Source organism: Danaus plexippus, chromosome 14 (assembly GCF_018135715.1).
Source record: "Danaus plexippus chromosome 14, MEX_DaPlex, whole genome shotgun sequence".
NCBI classification, from domain to species: domain Eukaryota; kingdom Metazoa; phylum Arthropoda; class Insecta; order Lepidoptera; family Nymphalidae; genus Danaus; species Danaus plexippus.
The window spans coordinates 4,994,564-5,011,938 of record NC_083546.1 but is presented as its reverse complement, the minus strand read 5'-3'; the positions used below and the strand labels follow the sequence as shown (position 1 = coordinate 5,011,938).

At 30.7% G+C, this 17,375-nt stretch overlaps 1 protein-coding gene across 2 annotated transcripts; it reads right to left on the bottom strand.

Annotated features, from left to right (window-relative positions):
* Positions 1-325: 325 nt before the first annotated feature.
* LOC116769470 (uncharacterized) lies at positions 326-14,920 on the bottom strand. Of its 2 annotated transcripts, none has more exons than XM_032660574.2 (20): positions 14,667-14,920; positions 11,967-12,124; positions 11,616-11,840; positions 11,273-11,481; positions 10,311-10,605; positions 9,613-9,845; positions 8,429-8,987; positions 8,163-8,353; positions 7,574-7,691; positions 6,941-7,121; positions 6,492-6,818; positions 6,171-6,423; positions 5,531-5,683; positions 4,940-5,207; positions 4,285-4,624; positions 3,526-3,845; positions 3,264-3,392; positions 2,470-2,702; positions 1,874-2,026; positions 326-1,779 (listed from the first exon to the last, which is right to left on the bottom strand). In XM_032660574.2, the coding sequence occupies exons 2-20, from the start codon at positions 12,102-12,104 to the stop codon at positions 1,623-1,625; spliced, it is 4,482 nt and encodes a 1,493-aa protein (XP_032516465.2). In that variant the 5' UTR covers positions 12,105-12,124; positions 14,667-14,920; the 3' UTR covers positions 326-1,622. The 2 variants fall into 2 exon arrangements, with proteins under 2 accessions (XP_032516465.2, XP_061378539.1); XM_061522555.1 differs by lacking the exon at positions 14,667-14,920 and adding an exon at positions 12,808-12,903.
* Positions 14,921-17,375: the final 2,455 nt, after the last annotated feature.

The window sequence follows — 17,375 nt, the reverse complement described above, 5'->3', positions numbered from 1 at the left end:
CTTTGTAATAATTAATATTGTTTAAATGCAAGCTATGCAATTTATATTCTTGATTTATGTCATTTTAAAAGTTTGTAATCACTAGAAAATCAAGAATAAAATTGTATTAATAGGTTTTGCTTAATTTACATGTTGTGGAGAATTAAGGAGGGAAAATCGACAAACTATATTTAAAGAGTAGAAAAAAACTGTAAAGGGCTAAGTCTTTATGAAATGATATTTGCAAATATAAGGTATTTTAATTACGCAAAGTTGTTAATAAAAAGTATTGTAATGGTATCACATGTATGTACATCATATTAATTTTGATAATAAAAAACAATACTACAAAAACGGTTTTATTGAATGTAAAGAATTATTCTCAAAATAATGTACTATCTAAAATATCTAAAAATAGATTTTTTTAATATTTATTGCATTAAGTTTGAATAATAAATAATGATACGTAATAATATCACCTTCGTAATTAAGTTTTATTATGGAGCAATATTGCTGTAACAATTACGTATTATAAATTATTCATAATTAATCATAAAAAATATTTTAGAACACATAAAAAGAGTATTGTTTCAATGGTATAAAAAAAATCGTTTGATCGTAAAACGTTTCCGCTGAATTAAAATATAGCACAGTTAGGAACAGAAAAGCAAATGCGTTCTTTGAGCGTTGTTCTTAATACTAATTGATCTTAAATGTTTCGATAACAAATGGTGATCATAACAGCCAACATACAACTTCCAAATCTATGATACATCAAATCCGACATTATAGCACCATTTCATATTAACTTTATATAAAATACATAAAAATTATTATTATTAATAATCATTCATTATTTACAAATTCTGATAAAATGGCACAACTCTGGGAAATAATCACAGAGTGGTTTGTAACATTTTTTTTCTATCAGACACTGTATTATTAAGAGTCCTATGTTAATATAAATTTCATTACAATAATATTTAAATAATTAAACCGAACTGGTGGATTTATTCGTTATGATAAAAAGTACAATACTTAATAATACGGATACATTTACGTAAAATTGTGCGCTTCATTTTGTTTTTTTTGGAAACCGGCAGTGATCTCAGCACGAGTTAAGTCTTCTGATACACATAATATAAAAAATTGTAAGTATAAAACATACAGATTATTTGGCATTTACTTGAATCCTGCAAATTGTTACTAGACAGAGATATAATTATTTAAAATTCGTTGTCAAACATGCATATGTGAAATACAATATTACGTATGTGTTTAATGGCAGCTTATATTTGACTAACTTGTTTATTAAAACTTAAATATAACTAGTTTATATCAAACACAGTTATGTACATATCACTCGGAAAGAGAGCGTCGACTTTAAAAAAAAATAGATCTCAATTTCCTTAATTAAAAATAATAAAATTGTATACTTTGATCATTCATCTACTTATCTTATTCTCTATTTAAATGCGCTTACATGTTACGATATTATATCCAATAATGTTAAGCTACAAAAGTTATCATTGCATAATTTAAATTTGCTAATATAAAACTGGAATTGTTCTAACGTTATATGGAATTAATATTATAAATGCAATACTAAATCCAACCCATGACGTCATGATTTATTTAAATTACTAAACGGAACCCATAAGCGTCATAATGTATATAAGGCCAGGGTTGTCGACTGTCACGAAACAGGAGAACTTCTCATCGTGGCAGATCTTCTTGGCGTTCATCCCTGATAGCTTGATACACGCAAGGATTTCCTTCCTCTTTGAACCTTCTTTATATCTGATAGAAAAAGGTAACATATCTTAATTTTGCATGCATCAAATACAATATATGTTCAAGTAATTATGTACTTTACTTGCGATAATTCACTTACGTTTTATGTTTCCAATTAGCTTTCCACATTTGCGTTGGATTCAGTAAGTTATCGTTGAAGAAATAATTATTCTTGTTGGCGTTATCGTCTGATTGTATTTCATTTTTGAATTCCATTGGACTCGGTAGAGGTGTGAGTATGGTTCTGCCCGTTCTAGAATATTTAAAAAATGTATTAATACAAATTTATAATATATATTAAGTTACTTTAGTTATAAATATTAAGTTACTGGCCGTTACATTTCAATATGATTTCTTTTATTCTGGACTGGAAACAATTCTAAACCAACCATTCATTTAAATATACTTTTCCCTATATCTGTGAAAGCATTAACGATTCTTCAACATATATGTACAAATGAGTTTTTAGTTTTAAACACGGACATGCATATATTTATCATATTTTATTTCTAATAGATGTTAATTAATGAAATCTAAAATTATAAGCATCAGAATTGTTGAATAGAAGATTGAAAAGCTGATGTAGCAGTATCAAAATATAAAAAAAAATGAGTTAATAAATTCAATATCATCATTAGATCAGATCGATCTATGTCATTAATATCCTTAGTACTGTTGGTAAATAGCACTTCATACCTCAAGTTTCTATTGAGTCTTCTCCGTATGATGTAGCTGACATCCCACCATACTACATCAGCTGTCATGGTCACTAGTACTAGAGGCGGCTCGTCGTCCCCGGGGGTCCCCGCGGGGGAGAGCGCTCCCGGCCGGCCGCGTCTATACGGCACCGGAGAGAAACAACAACACTGGACCCGCGACGAATGATGCTTCAACACCTCCAGCAAACGTTTGTTCGACACGCTCCATAGCTGGCATAAAGTTATCAGATTAAAAACATTATACTATTATGATGTTATAAATACCTTTGTAATGGTAAAAAGTACTCAATGAATTTTGTTCAATATTTCCAGTTCACAGTGATGTAACTTAGTCATCAGTATGATGTAACGGTTGTATTTTTTATTAAGACACATGACACAAGTGGATGCCGATGGATACCGTATTTTTTACGCTAATTATAAAAAGAAACAGAGCGAGAGGGAATGCGCGACGCTCGAACAAATGCGGGCAATCAATTGTCTTGTAAGTAATGTTTATAAGGTTTGTTTAAAAGAAACACGAAAATTCCTTAAAAATCAATTTCTATCCCTCCTTGTGTTCATTCCAGCAATACAAAGTTTCACTTCCTCGACACGGAGAGTCCACGTACTATTTTTTTTAAATATTCTCTTTGAAGCGATTTCAGGAATCCAAGCGGACGAAGTCATGCGCAAAAATTAGTCGGAAATATAGTCTTTCGTCTTTCGATATCCTGATTTAAAACACTACTTTATATATTCCGTAAATTAATTTACTAAAGCTCAACAAACCACAACATCCCCTGATTCAAGTCCCAGCGCCAGTATATTTCCGTCATCTGTGAGAGCACATGAGTATATCTTTTTCTTGAGTTCGTATTCTTGTATCAGATTCATTTGTCCGTGTCTGACTTCGAATGTCTGGGAAAATATTTACTTAACTCAATAACACACACGTCAACACATTATTATTACATAATAAACAGCAAGAATGCTTTGCAGATGCCATATAAAGTTCTATTGCTGATGAACTTAAGCGTCTCCGTCAACTAACCTGAAAACACTCATTGGAATAGTCACATATGACCAGTATATTCTTCTTGTAATCGGAACAACACAGTCGTACGTCTTTGCTCTGTATGGGGGCTGTTTGTTTTCCGTGCAACACTTTGTCTAACTCCAGGTTTTCGTCCCACAGCTTGATGGTTGCGTTTGACTCTATGGTGACAAGGCCCATGCCTTGTATCCAGTAACAGTCCACCAAACTACTTCCCTTGCAGAGCTTAGATGTGACGGAATTGAAGTAAAACTCCCTTGAGTTGATACTGCTCTCGCTGTCTATACTTGACAACTGTTGCGGTTTCTTTTTAACTCCTAGAACATATAAGACTATTATTTAAAAGCCTACATATGTTTATATATTGTTCGAGATATTATTTTTTTTTACTGAAGACGTTTTTTCTTGCTTTTAAATGGTTCTTTATGGAATATATTAAATTTCTTGGAATTCATAAACCCTAATATATATCAAACAATACACTCGTTATAGTCATAAAGTCTTAGATGTTAGGGAGACAGCAAAGTTTATGGTCATTGTGAATTAACTTAATATTTCTATAAATAATAATAAATAAGGAACTACTTTATGTCATTAATCAAATTGATATAACTAAGTCTGTGTTAGTAAATTTTTAGTACAAAAAAACATACATATAATAATAACAATAACAAAGAGTCCCATATGATGTTTCATAATATAAAAATTATAGTAACTTAAATACTGAATATAAGTACATATAAAGGTAGTATAGACCTTGTATATCATTCAATAGTTCCTGCGATCCTAGATCAGTGTTGCCCCGCATCAGCATGAGCGGTTCCCATTCACCGTTGTCAGTGAGTCTGTAGGCCATCAGACATTTGTTCTCCCCGGCCACTATCAACATGTTGCTGTTAACAAAGCTCATATACATCACGGGGCTGTTCACGTCCATTATATCCTTGATCTCCTTGGAGCGAACGATAAATTTCTTCACAATACCGGAACTGAGTCCGTAGATAACGTAGTGGTTGCACGGCGATATACGAACCGCTGTGACCTGTTGGTCTGAATACGATGATATCTCTGCTATGAGCTTCCTGCCACGCATTATCTGAAATTAAAAATAATTAGTTCACTCATTAATCTATTTTTTTTTTGCTAGTTTCATATAATTTTTAAGTGTTTAATTGGTTTCTTTGGACTATACCAAAGGTCCAACCAGGTTTTAATACTATTTTATTATCAACAGTCTGAAAACCGTTTCCCGCTTAGGATCATATATGCACTTTTAAGCCGTATGAGCCACCTTATACAATAAATACATCTTAACATATAAAGCAGTATTTGTTTTTCGACTACATGTTTATATAGGAAATATATGTTTATGTAGGAAATATTCCTATGATATTCTATAACAAAACATTACCTGTATGTTATTTTTGTCATCAACAATCGCCAATAGAGGTTGCATCCCATTGCTGCTAGTGCCGTTACAAATCCCATCCAAGTTCAACGGTTTCAGTGTATGCCTGTCAAGGCTCATGGTGGTTTTGACAACTTTTTTGACAACCTCGTGTTGGTTCGCAAACGAATGATGTCTCTTCGGCGTGGTTGTGGAGCTGTTGGTTGAAGTATCGTTCGGTGTCGATACAGCTACAAAATTAGCGTCGAATTTAGTTGTTAGACGAGCTTTGCTGAAAAATATATATATTAATTTTATTAAATTTAACAGTTGCCATGTTAGGTTTGTGTTTCTCGTGATTTCGATCATATATATTAATGTCGGTCAAAGTTTACTTAATTGCAAATGTTCTTTTTTTAAATAACATCTTATTTTGGCTCGGCTTCAGTATTAAAGATATCAGACCTAATTTGATAACAGCAGTTTAATTTGTCTTGAGCAAAAAGGATCGATTAGTTATGCAAAATATTGATAAAAGCAAAAGTTAGCAGCCAAACATGTTTAACAGGTACCATAAGTAGCTAGTATAAAGACATATAGATAGATAGACGTTACCTATTCCTATGAGTGTTAGCGGCGACGTAGCCAGCTTCCATGTACCAAACCTTGGCGGTGTCCTCGTGTTGTCCGGAGCCAGTCAACAACAGATCCGATCCTTCTAAGTATTCAGGCTCGGACACCTCGCATACAGACATACATGTCACGTTCCTGGAATGTTATATAAATTAATTATATAGAATAATATTATAAAAAGCAAATATATGTTTTTAATGAAACAAAAGGTTAAGGTAAGTAAAAGCGTTTAAAACTTATAATCAAAACACAATTGCGTCAGCAATTTTTAAAAGATATTAATTCCAATGTGGATTGAGAAGTTGATTGATTGATTAATAGGGCTGCCTTGAAGCGATCGGTAGAAAAATAAAAAATCCATACTATATCTATTCCTCTAATCAATCAAAGACGAAATTATAAAATATTCTTATATACATATATCTTGTTGTCTTTATAGTTTTAGTGTAAGGCCCACACAAATCAAATATTTTCTCTATTTATTAACAGTAACTCTTGTTTTTTAAATTTTACTTTTAATTTTACTATTCCAAAAGCTCTTAGGTATATATGTACTTTGAAATTATTAAATACAACCTCTCTAGTAGCCGCGGTCAAAGCAGTAGTGTTCTAAATAACTTACCCTCTCCTATTCTGTAGATCAAATATATATGAATTCGTTTTCAGATCGACACAAATAATTCTGTTGTCGTTTGTTGACACGAACAACAGCGTGCCGGTGTTGTTGACGGCCATCGATATAAATAATATGTTCTCTTTAACAGCGTTGCTTGAAACGACAGTCTTCCCTCTCCTGTTCTCTTTGTGTTTGAAAGACATTTTGAATTCGTATTCTGTGACTTCATTTTCATTTAAGGTAAGAATTCTGTTACTGCCTGTAAATAAAATATATTAAAAAAAAGCCTTTTATCATAATTGAAAATTAATTTGAAATATTTCTAACCGGGTACAGTCAGGATGTTTAAAACGATGTCCGTTGTTTCAAAGACTTGTTTCTCTTTAGTCTTCAAATTGACGATTTCTAGATTCCGCGGCGTTGCGAATATAACGTTTTTATCAAAGTTACATGGAATACAGCACAGGATATCAACATCTCGTGATAGGTTGTCCAACACTTGAAGTACCTCAGCGTTTATTGAATATATTATGATTATTTCTGAAGTGTGTGTTACTAAGAAGTCATTTGCCCAGCGGCAGTTCAGAAACGGTCCCAGTTTGGGTTGTATTGTTTTGTTGGTAAGGTAGTTATTGTTGAAGCTTTCTTCACATTCTGGAACAAAATTAAAAAATATTACTAAAGCTATCAGAAAAATCGCTTAAATTTTGTCTATAATAATTCAATATAATAAAGAAATAGTACATGTTATAAATTAAAATCTCTATTGTCTATACCTTCTTCGATGACGTCACTGTCGTGATCACTTTCCGGCTGCAGGTCGTACCACAGCCGCAACACACCGCTGTGTTCTAGCGCTGCAAGCGCTGCAGGGGACGATAGGCGCGGAGACATCGCACGTACTGAAGATTGCAGCTGGAGAGAGCGCACTAGCTTGTTGGTGTTCAGCTCGAACAGCTGGGAATTATATTAACCTTGTACTATTTCAGTAGTAGTATCGTACACTTGTAGTACTTGAATCTATTTAGTTTATAATATTTTTTAAATAAATGGGATAATTGACAAACATAAAAAAATTATTACAATACAGAATCAAAGGGTCGATGATAATTTTTAATGATTTACTGTTTGATCGTTGAATACAATAATCATCATGTTAGAAAATCTGGTGCGTGTGTCTGTGAGGCACACTGTGTGAAATGTCTCTTTGAATGCATTTTAGATAGTCATAATTTACTTTATATAACGAAAAGAAATAGCTTTGCGTTCTTTTCCTCTGTATTAGTTTATAATCAGTTGTTTATGTTAAATCCTTCGTTCGTCCTTTAGCACAATTCTCTTAAAAGATATACAAATTTTTCTCATGTATGTATTATTGTACAGATTTTTTTTATATTTAAATTACTAACCTTAATAGCCCCGGTGGCAGTTCCAATCAGAACATATTTGAAGAAGAAGCACACACAAGTTATTTTCTCCTTCACATCTATTGTGGAATGTTTGATTTCTTCTACATTTTGTTCGTGTCTGAAAAAATATATTTCTGTTAGTATATAAAAACATTGAAATTTTTAATCCCAATATCTTTAATTTTATTTATAGTTTGAAGAACAATCCTTAAATAATATAATGTAAAATAAAATTCAGATTTACTTTTTATTATTATTATTATTATTAATATTATTATTAATATTATTGTATGGATATGTATATTTGTTTATTTTTTGCTCTCCTTATAAATGTTTATTATAGTAAAATATTTGTTTGATACTCCTTTTTGTTAATGTTCTTGCTATATTTATTTATTTTTTTGTTTTTTATTAGGTAAGCTATTTCTAATAATAGATTCAACGTCAAAATAATTTTGGAAACTGTTCTGGCAAACAGTTTTCAACCCAACGAATTAATTTATAGTAATATAAGTTGTATATTTTCCCACACATTAATAAATAAATAGATATCACATACAGCGCTGTATAAATAATAATAAACACTTACAAAAACTCAAAGTACAGTTCGTTTTTCGCGCATCTCTCTTTAGCGATCTGACTGGCTTTAGTATAGAGGATTCCCTTGCTTTCGTTCTGTAGTATGCTTTGTACTATATCCGTGCATGGATACCTGTAGAGATCCGTTCCGTGTCTTATGAGAAATTCTTTGATACTGTATAATAGTCTTGTATCGAGCTCCTGAGAAATATACAATATTTATTAGCCACAAAAAGCGAAATTTTTATTTCCAAATGTGATATGAACTTTACTCACACAATTTTTCGTAATATACTTTTCGTAAGTTTCCAAATCCAATATAACATCAGCTGAGCCGGTTAGTCTGACTTTGTTACCTAAAAATCTCAAATCTAGATACAGTTTATTGAACAAATCCCACATATTGCCTGCGTTTCTCGTTTTGGCTAAATGGTAACCGATGTGGAACGCTATGTATCCATCATCGGCTATTTCTACAGGCACGCCGTTCGAGACATCGTAATCATAGTTTCTGAGGAAATTCAGGTGCATATTCCTAACTTCGTCGTCGTTGGAACTCGATATGAGATAGCTCATGATCAAGTCGTGTATTTCGTAGGTGTAATTCTTTTGGTCCCTGTCGTAGAACTCCATGATCAATGATTTACTTCTCAGCTGTTTCGTTATGCTCTCAACTTCTATTATACTTTTGTTCCACAGTCTGCTGAGTACTTTAGTTGATATCTTAGTGTTGTATGGCAATATTGTTAGCATCTTGAATAACGCCAGCATTTCCGGTTTGAGCAAGTTAATGCACACTTCGACGGTCTTCATTGGTTTCTCTCGTCTCGGTAGACTGGAAGAACATTTTAACAAATCACTAAGAACCTAATACATACTTTATATTTTATAAAAAACTAAAATATAATAAACTAGCTGTTGCCCGCGGCTCCGCCCACGTGTTGGTCGCTTTTCGCATAACCATATATATCAAACTTAAAATTGACCATAACTTCTTTTCCCTTAACCGATTTTGACGAAACAAAGTTTTGATAATGCTCCTAATTATATGTTATCCAACTGTGAAAACCGCGTTCAAATCCATTGCGTAGTTTTGAAGTTATAACGTACCAGACAGACAGACAGTCCAAAAATTGTTTTTTTGGTTTCTATGACTCTTCTTTAATTGCCTCCCATCAGTTTTTTTGGACAAATATTTAATGTACAGACATTAGATTTTTACTGTCTTATTATATGTATATTAATGAGTTAATCTTAATTAATAGCGTTGTATAAGCACTCTGAATGTAAGGTTTAGTACATTTGTATACTATATGTATTTAAGCGTATGTGTGCGTGTGTGTGCGGATGGATGTATGCATGTTTGTAATATCTTCATAAGAAAAGTATTCAATGTGACATCTGGATTGATTTAACACTATACCACTACTGAAAGTCAAGAGAAAATATAATATACTCACGAGAATAGTTCCTTTTTTCTCAGCTTATCAATATAATAATTCCACCTCTGCGGGTCGTTTATCAGACGTTCTTTATTTTCGGCTAGTTCAGCCACAATCAATGCTATATGAAATGGACTTCCTTTACAAACTTCGTGTAACTTCTTCGCTTGTCTCGGTAGCTTCGCAGCCTCTACACCAAGACACGAAGCAAACAACTCTAATGATTCCGTCTCAGAAAAGTGATTTTCTACCTGGAATTTTAATAGGGAAAATTTAAAGCTTGTATTTCGGTGATATGGTGGACTCTTTGAGGTTTAGAGGTCGATTATCCTCACTCAACAACAAAGTTCTCTTGCAACGATTTTATAAAAAAGAAAATACATGTAAGCATAATATAAAAAAAATCATACGCAGCAGGGATTAAGAAAAAATATTACTAAGGGCTACAAAATTCAGCTTCTGTAATCTTTGAATTGTGAATCGTAACCCTTATATTTGTTTTCGTAAAGTGATATTTTTAAAAATGAAGTTTCTGGACAAACTATAGATAATTAAAAATTAAAATATATATACGATCACATTAAAATTTTACTTAAAATCTTTGTTAACTTTTTTGTTAAATACAAGCATTCTAATTTTAAAGTTTACACAAGCATTCTAATTTTAAAGTTTACACAAGCATTCCAAATTTAAAATTCTCATTATATAGTACATACTTCTACAATCTGGGAATCAAAGTTGACGAAGACTTCTCTGTCTCTAGTAGTTACGAGTATTTTGCAGCCGATATCGAAAGCTTCTAGAATGTTCTTTTCATTGACTTCGTCCAACACCAGCAAGGCCTCCTTCAAGGGCTCTCCGGAAAATTGCAGTTTTAAGTTATGCTTCAATTCCTCACTGGTATGATCATAATTAGATAACGAATCTCCTCTTGAACACGCACTGGATAGAGACATCGATGAATTCATGAACGAATTCTGGTTGAACATTAGCGACGCCTTGCGGTATAACCTGGAACAAAAAAATATTTATGACTTACATGAGTAAACACAAATGGCGGTAAAATGATTATTTTTAGTGTAAAATCTGTTACAAATATATATACGAATAAAATGTTTGATAATGAAACTGTGGGCGATAATTTCTATATATAAAGATTTTTTTCGAGTACTTCCTACGACTGAAACTTTGGAACGTGTTTCGATGTTCAAGGTCACTTGAACGCTATTAATAATTGTGACAGCTGCACACCAAATTTGGTTAACATTTGTATGAAAATCATAATTTATTATGTCATAACATATAAATTATGCACGCGTGCCTTCGTCTAGGTGTTCTTCGGAATTAAATAATAGATAAGAACCCCGCAGGGACGCCTAGCGGGAATACCTGACCTAGAGTTAATCACTAGGATTCGACCAGGGTTAAAATTGTAAATTCAATGATATTTCTTAATGATAAAACGGTCAAACTTTAAGATTTTAACTATGGATTTTTAACGCCACATAAAAAAATGGGATAGGTTAGTACCTAAGTAATCTAGTGATTACTTACGGGTTTGAAAAAAGATTTCGACCTATTCTCAGACCTACTGAACATACATATAAAATTTCATAATAATCTGTCGAGCCGTTGCAAAAAAGCAGATATATTTTTATATACAAGATTATCATCAGACCTGTTCTGTTGAGCAATGACATCGTCTTCAGTCTTACAGTTGCTAAGGTTGAGCCAGAATACAACGCCGTTGAAGTCGTTCATGATGAGCGTTGATTCTTTCCTCAGAACGCTGATAGCCAACACCGTTTTACCACAACCTGGCATCCCATAGAGAACCAGGATCTTATGACGCGAAAGGATTTTTAATTTAGAATGTAATTCCCTTTCCTATAAAAAAAAAACAATAGTGACTAATTGGCTGGAAGGAAATAATTTAGAAAAATAAAATAGAAGTAAATCCCTGAAAATTGAATTAGTAATTGTCCGCTTATACGATAAAAATGTATGATAATTATTTTTACCAAAGAAGCTCTACTGATAAAGTGATCTGGCAGCCGCGGCACATCCCCCCTACTTAGACAGTCTTCGAAGCTATCTTCTATCATGGCTTGATTGTTTTCTACTGACAACTTTTCATACAACCATTTGTAATCCTTTTGCAAGCTACCCACGAAAGCTTCATATGCATTATTATTGCTGGTCAGTATAATGCCTATGAGAAATCTAGCACGTTCTACCCTATCCGGCTGTAATAAAAAAAAAATCAACAATCATAACACAAAAAAGTACCTGTTAATTATAAAAATAAATATGATTCCCGCAAAGGAAATAGCACTTGAGTGATAAGCGTTATCTCTAGTACAAAACATTACCAAGTTGTATATGTGATCGAAATCCTCGTTGGATATGACATTTTTCGTGAACAGTTCATCAAGTATGTGATTAACGTCTAGATCTTTGACGATATCCTGCATGTGGTGTTGCAATAGCATCCGCTTCTTGATATCCATTTTATCAGTTTGTTATTCATCTGTAACATAAAAGTACTTTTTAATGTTTATCGTTCTGATAATATAAATAATATTTACTGTTTCTAATTATAGGAACGGATTCAATGAAAATATAATTATTCTTAATGACATTCTAATGAGCACGGACGCTAATTTTTATTACTGTATGTCAAAAAATAATATTGAATTTTAATTACTATGTAAATAAGGATGGCTTTGCAAATTTTTTTTTGGTTCCTTAGACTTTAGAGCTTAAATGTTGCCAATCGATAAAAATTACAACACCATTTACAACTTAATTTTACAGTTTCATACAGATACGTAAAATTTTCATGCATCTATTAAATGTGAAATCTCAGCAGTAGAATATTGTACTAGAATGATTACAGGAAATATGAACATAAGACAATAAAATGCCATAAATAGACGTGAAATAATTTAGGTACTGTGTGTGGTAGTTGTAACTTGTTAATTGCGTTTATCAAAGATCACCTTCAAAATAAGTTGAGATTTAGTTCGTTTCGAAGAAAAAAAATCTTAAAAAAATACTATTTAATATTTCTTACATTTATTACCATTATATTATTAGAAAAATGTTGAATTCAAATATTATCTTTGTATGATTATCATTAAATTTTAAGTGACGTAATAAAAAATCACAAACACGATTTAAATTTTTTATGAAAAAATTTAAACACCACACCTTTGGAATGCGTAACTTAAGAGGATAAAAAAACTTTTAAACGATACAAAACTTGAAATTCCAAAGTTAGATTTTAGTAGAATTTTTAGCAATATTTAACTACCGACTTCGTTCAAATATGTTAACACACTAAAACTCAAATAAGCACACGTAAGACGTCATAATACGATGATATTCTCAAATCTCAATACGACCTTGTACATTAGTGCCACCTAGCCGACAATAAGATGTACGGACAACATCTAAATTTTATACACATTAAGTCAATGACCATACCATGTGCAAGGTCATTGATAAATCAAGTTGAAAACGTATTTGTAAAAAAATTATAGTTAGTTTTTTTTTTAAATATTAACAGCACGATTATACTAATATTTTTAATTAATACAGTATTTAATGTATATGTTTTAAGAGGTATGACTATTTTTATGGGCATTAAGAGAAATTTTATATTACATATTGATAAAACAGGTTTATTTGAGGGGTTTACACTATGATAACCGATAAGTAGTTTACAAAGAACCAGTTATCATTATGACGAATTATGTTTTGATCAAACCACATTGTTTTAGTGTTGCAAACATATAGTACATAGAAATGGCAGAAACTTGTATCAACTAAAAGATATCAAGTCACCTTTCTATTTTATTTTCTTTGTTATTGCATATAACATAATATAAGTACAATTGGATTTAAATAATTATAAAATATGAACTTTCTAACATTTATTTTATTTAGCGCTAAATATTTTCCAAACATTGTCTTAATTTAATTCACTAGGCCAAGGTTCCGTTATCATAATTTAAACTTAATGTTTAATGAACAGAAACTTATTGGTGTCACACTGTGGGAACTTGTGGTATGTTGATAATGCATTGATAACATCTGGTAAGTGGATCGGGATTTTCATTCTATACATTGAAGAAGTAGGACAGAAGAATCAATAGCAGTAATAAGTTATCATAAAAAATATTGACACTTATTTTATATTGATAATGTAACGAGAAATTATTTAGCAAAGATTTTAAACTTTTTTAACTATTTTAGTACTTTTTTTAATGTTCTGGTGTTAATTATGTTTCTATAATAATAAATAATAGATTGATTATCAATCTAATAACATTAAAGGGGGTAAAGTCAAACCTGCTTCCGAATATGATTTTTATTTGATCTTAAATAATTAAATTTATTAACAAATTTGTATACAACTCATCCTGAACATTTATCTATAGATTATGTTTTTGAGCATGAATAAATAAATAAAAGAGCAATACAACTAAATTAAATGTATTATATGTTCGATGATTTAATGTTCAACAATGAAAATATTTGTAATGTAGTTCTATTCTCTAATATTCTCTTTTAAAATGATATATTTTCTGGGAAATTGTTTTAATTTTAATGAGATAACATATTGTATTATAAGCTCTATGTTTTCCATTAAATAAATAAGTAATAGATATATATGTACATAAATGTATATAATAGAAGGTAAAAACTTGAAAAAATGCATAAATCTCACTTGATTACAAATTAAAACTGACTAGCGATCTTAACTTTATGTACGATGTTAGTTTATTTGAAATTAAATAAATACGCTTTTTTGTATTTATAGGAACATATCATATACTTTTACGGAACAAGAACTGTTAAATGAATATATTATTGTGGTACACAACATTTCGTCCTGTTAATATTTTGGAAATATTTGCACCTATACGGGATAAATTTATAAATTGAGGTACTTAGGTTTAAACGATAAATGCTTTTATATTTTGCTATTATTATTAAATAATAACATAGTCCACGGTTTTTACTAATAAAATTATTAGAAATTGATACAAATTACTTGTACTTACTCCTTTATGCACCACTTCGATGACATTCACAGATCAAAAGTTTAACTTAAGCTAAACTTTCTTCTTTTTTAAAACTAATCAAGATATATGTAACGTATTTTGGAACATATCACTATTCGCTATTTAGAGACCACACAATACATAATCTTACAGCACCAAAACAACAAAGCAAACACTAAGTACAGCGCAACTACAGTTGCATCAGTATTCAGCGTTGCACTCGTCAGGTTTGTTTTGTGTTTATGTTAAAGTGTGGACTCAGGACTGTAGGAATATTTTACTCTATGGATTTGTAATGATGCATTGATATCCCAATTAAGTAAATTTTTCATTGGTGGATATTATTAGAGGACTTCGAGGCGATTGGTTAACATTGTTTTGTTAAAGATTGACAGTTGGTAAGGCACAGATAATATTTTTGACATAGATAAATAATGGCTATATGTCATCTTCAATGAGATAATATGAATATTTTTAAAAGAAAATATGTAAGTTATTAATAAATGCTTTTTAAAATTTTTCCTGTTCTAAATATTTTTTTATTGTTACGAAACGATTGTAAATCATCAATAATTCTAGAATCACTTTGGTATTATTTAATGTTTATTAATTTTAATGAAGTAATTCTAAATTTCTTGACTTACTAAAATACATACCTTATCGAATCCTTTTAAGATCGTACTCCTTGTACACTTTCACTCAGTTAATGGATTTAGAACACTGTTCTTTAAAAAATACTAGAAAGACCAGAATTTTGTTATTGGCTTCGTTAATAAGAGACTTTAAAAAATTCACCATAGGCTTCATACAATACAATCGGAACTATATAAAAAAAAACATATTTTTTATATGTTGTCTTCCAACTCTATTTATCGTTCTGTAGTGACGCCATATTTGTTCCGAAATTAAAATCTAATCATATGGGTGTTTAACATCTTACTAAAACATTTAAAAGAATAACTTTTATGTCTAGAGGTTTAACTTTGGACGGCGATAGGTCAACTTGGTTAATTTTTTAATTGAATATTCTTTTTGCAAGTTTTATAGTCAGTTCTTAAACAATAAACTCCATTTAGATTATTTTTTTTCAGTAATAATTTATTGCGTTCTTAAAAGGAATTCCTAATTGAGGATGTATTTTCTTACTTCTCACTGGTCTAACAGACCATGTCAAAATGTTTTTATTAAAAAATATATATTTTATTTGTGGAATGCATGCCTGCAATATCGTTTGGCTATATTTTTATTTTCAGACTTAATCCGTGACCTTTTTCACCACAGAGGACTACTAGCAAAGAAGAAATTAAAAAATTAAATTTATCACTCGTTGCTACCAAGTTGAAAATCAAAATTTAAAAATCAAATATTTCGATTAAGTGATGAATGAGATAAAGAGTATAATAAACAAAATGAAATAACTTTAAAAAAATTCAGTTGGTATGAAAGTTATCCATAGAGTTAAAAATCAAAATTAAATGCTGTAAAATTTGTAGAAGTAGGTAATTAATCAGATTGGTAAATAGATTATGTAGGTGATTTTATAATAATTGCGAATATACGCACAAAAAAGTGGCGTTACCTACCGGGAAATTAATCACATAATTATTAAGATAATTGCATATTCCTCTAAAGACTCTTTTTGAATGGATATACTTTTTTAAATATACTAAAAATATTTGTACTAAGACAGCACCCAAGAAGCTAGGGTTTTGCAACCCCAGAAACTAGGATTTAACTTTACACTTACACCTTACATCATTAACGAAAACATAAAATTGCGACTTCGGACAATTCAGTTTTAATGTATTTTATCAAAGGATACATTGTGAAGGCAGGTTAAAGTGGGCCTTGCTTTATTGTTAATCGACACGTATAACAAGAGTTATGGTTTTTATACAATATCTATGAACACCAAAATATTTCAAGTTGAAGTGGAGATTCATTAAAGTGCCATCTATTGTGACATCTAAACCTTACTCTTTAATATAAACGTTGTACGGAGTTACTAAACGACAACGTACTTCGTAACTAGTAGCAGGTTATATCAAATAGATGGCAGGCTAAAAAGTCTGTAAACGGTAAATATTTGGAAAATCTGAAGCCAATTAATAAAGTTATCAGTTTGATATGCACTAGGACAAGAGGAAAATTTAATATAATTTTTCTATCACTTTTTCATCATGTAACAAAAGAACTTAATTATTCATTATTTAGTATAACATAACTATAAAATTAAAGTATTAAATAAATGTAGGTACTTTTTTTTCATAACTTTATGTAACTCTTTATATCAAAATTAAGTAGATGTCTCTTCAACTAGTTAAAAATTATCAAGTAGGTATTAAACCAGTCTGCAATTTACTCAAGCTTTTTTTATAGCAATTTGAACTAAACATTTTTTGTCGGAATAAATGTTTAAAATATTCGGTAGGTGGCGCTTATAAACAATTTAACTTACTACATAACCATATCAATAATAAAATATAATTATGTAATAGTGTTATTTTCTAACGTCTACTGAAGTAGACCTGAAAGGTAAACCTGAAGGTTTTATACAATGTTAGTTTTTTCTGCGACTTCGTTCTTATAAACTTAGCAACTGCACTCAGAGGAAAATGTATAAAATATACGCCAAAAAAATAGACATCGTAACCAACTCGCACCGACATCTATAGTCTGTATCGCGAGATTTCATACAATTACAACTGT

Coding starts and splice junctions, on each gene's coding strand:
- LOC116769470 (XM_032660574.2), bottom strand. CDS start 12,104: ATGGATATCAAGAAGCGGATGCTATTGCAACACCACATGCAGGATATC. Junction 8,988..9,612: donor AGAAAAAAGGAACTATTCTC/GTGAGTATATTA, acceptor ATGTTCTTCCAG/TCTACCGAGACGAGAGAAAC. Junction 3,846..4,284: donor ACTATTGAATGATATACAAG/GTCTATACTACC, acceptor TATATGTTCTAG/GAGTTAAAAAGAAACCGCAA.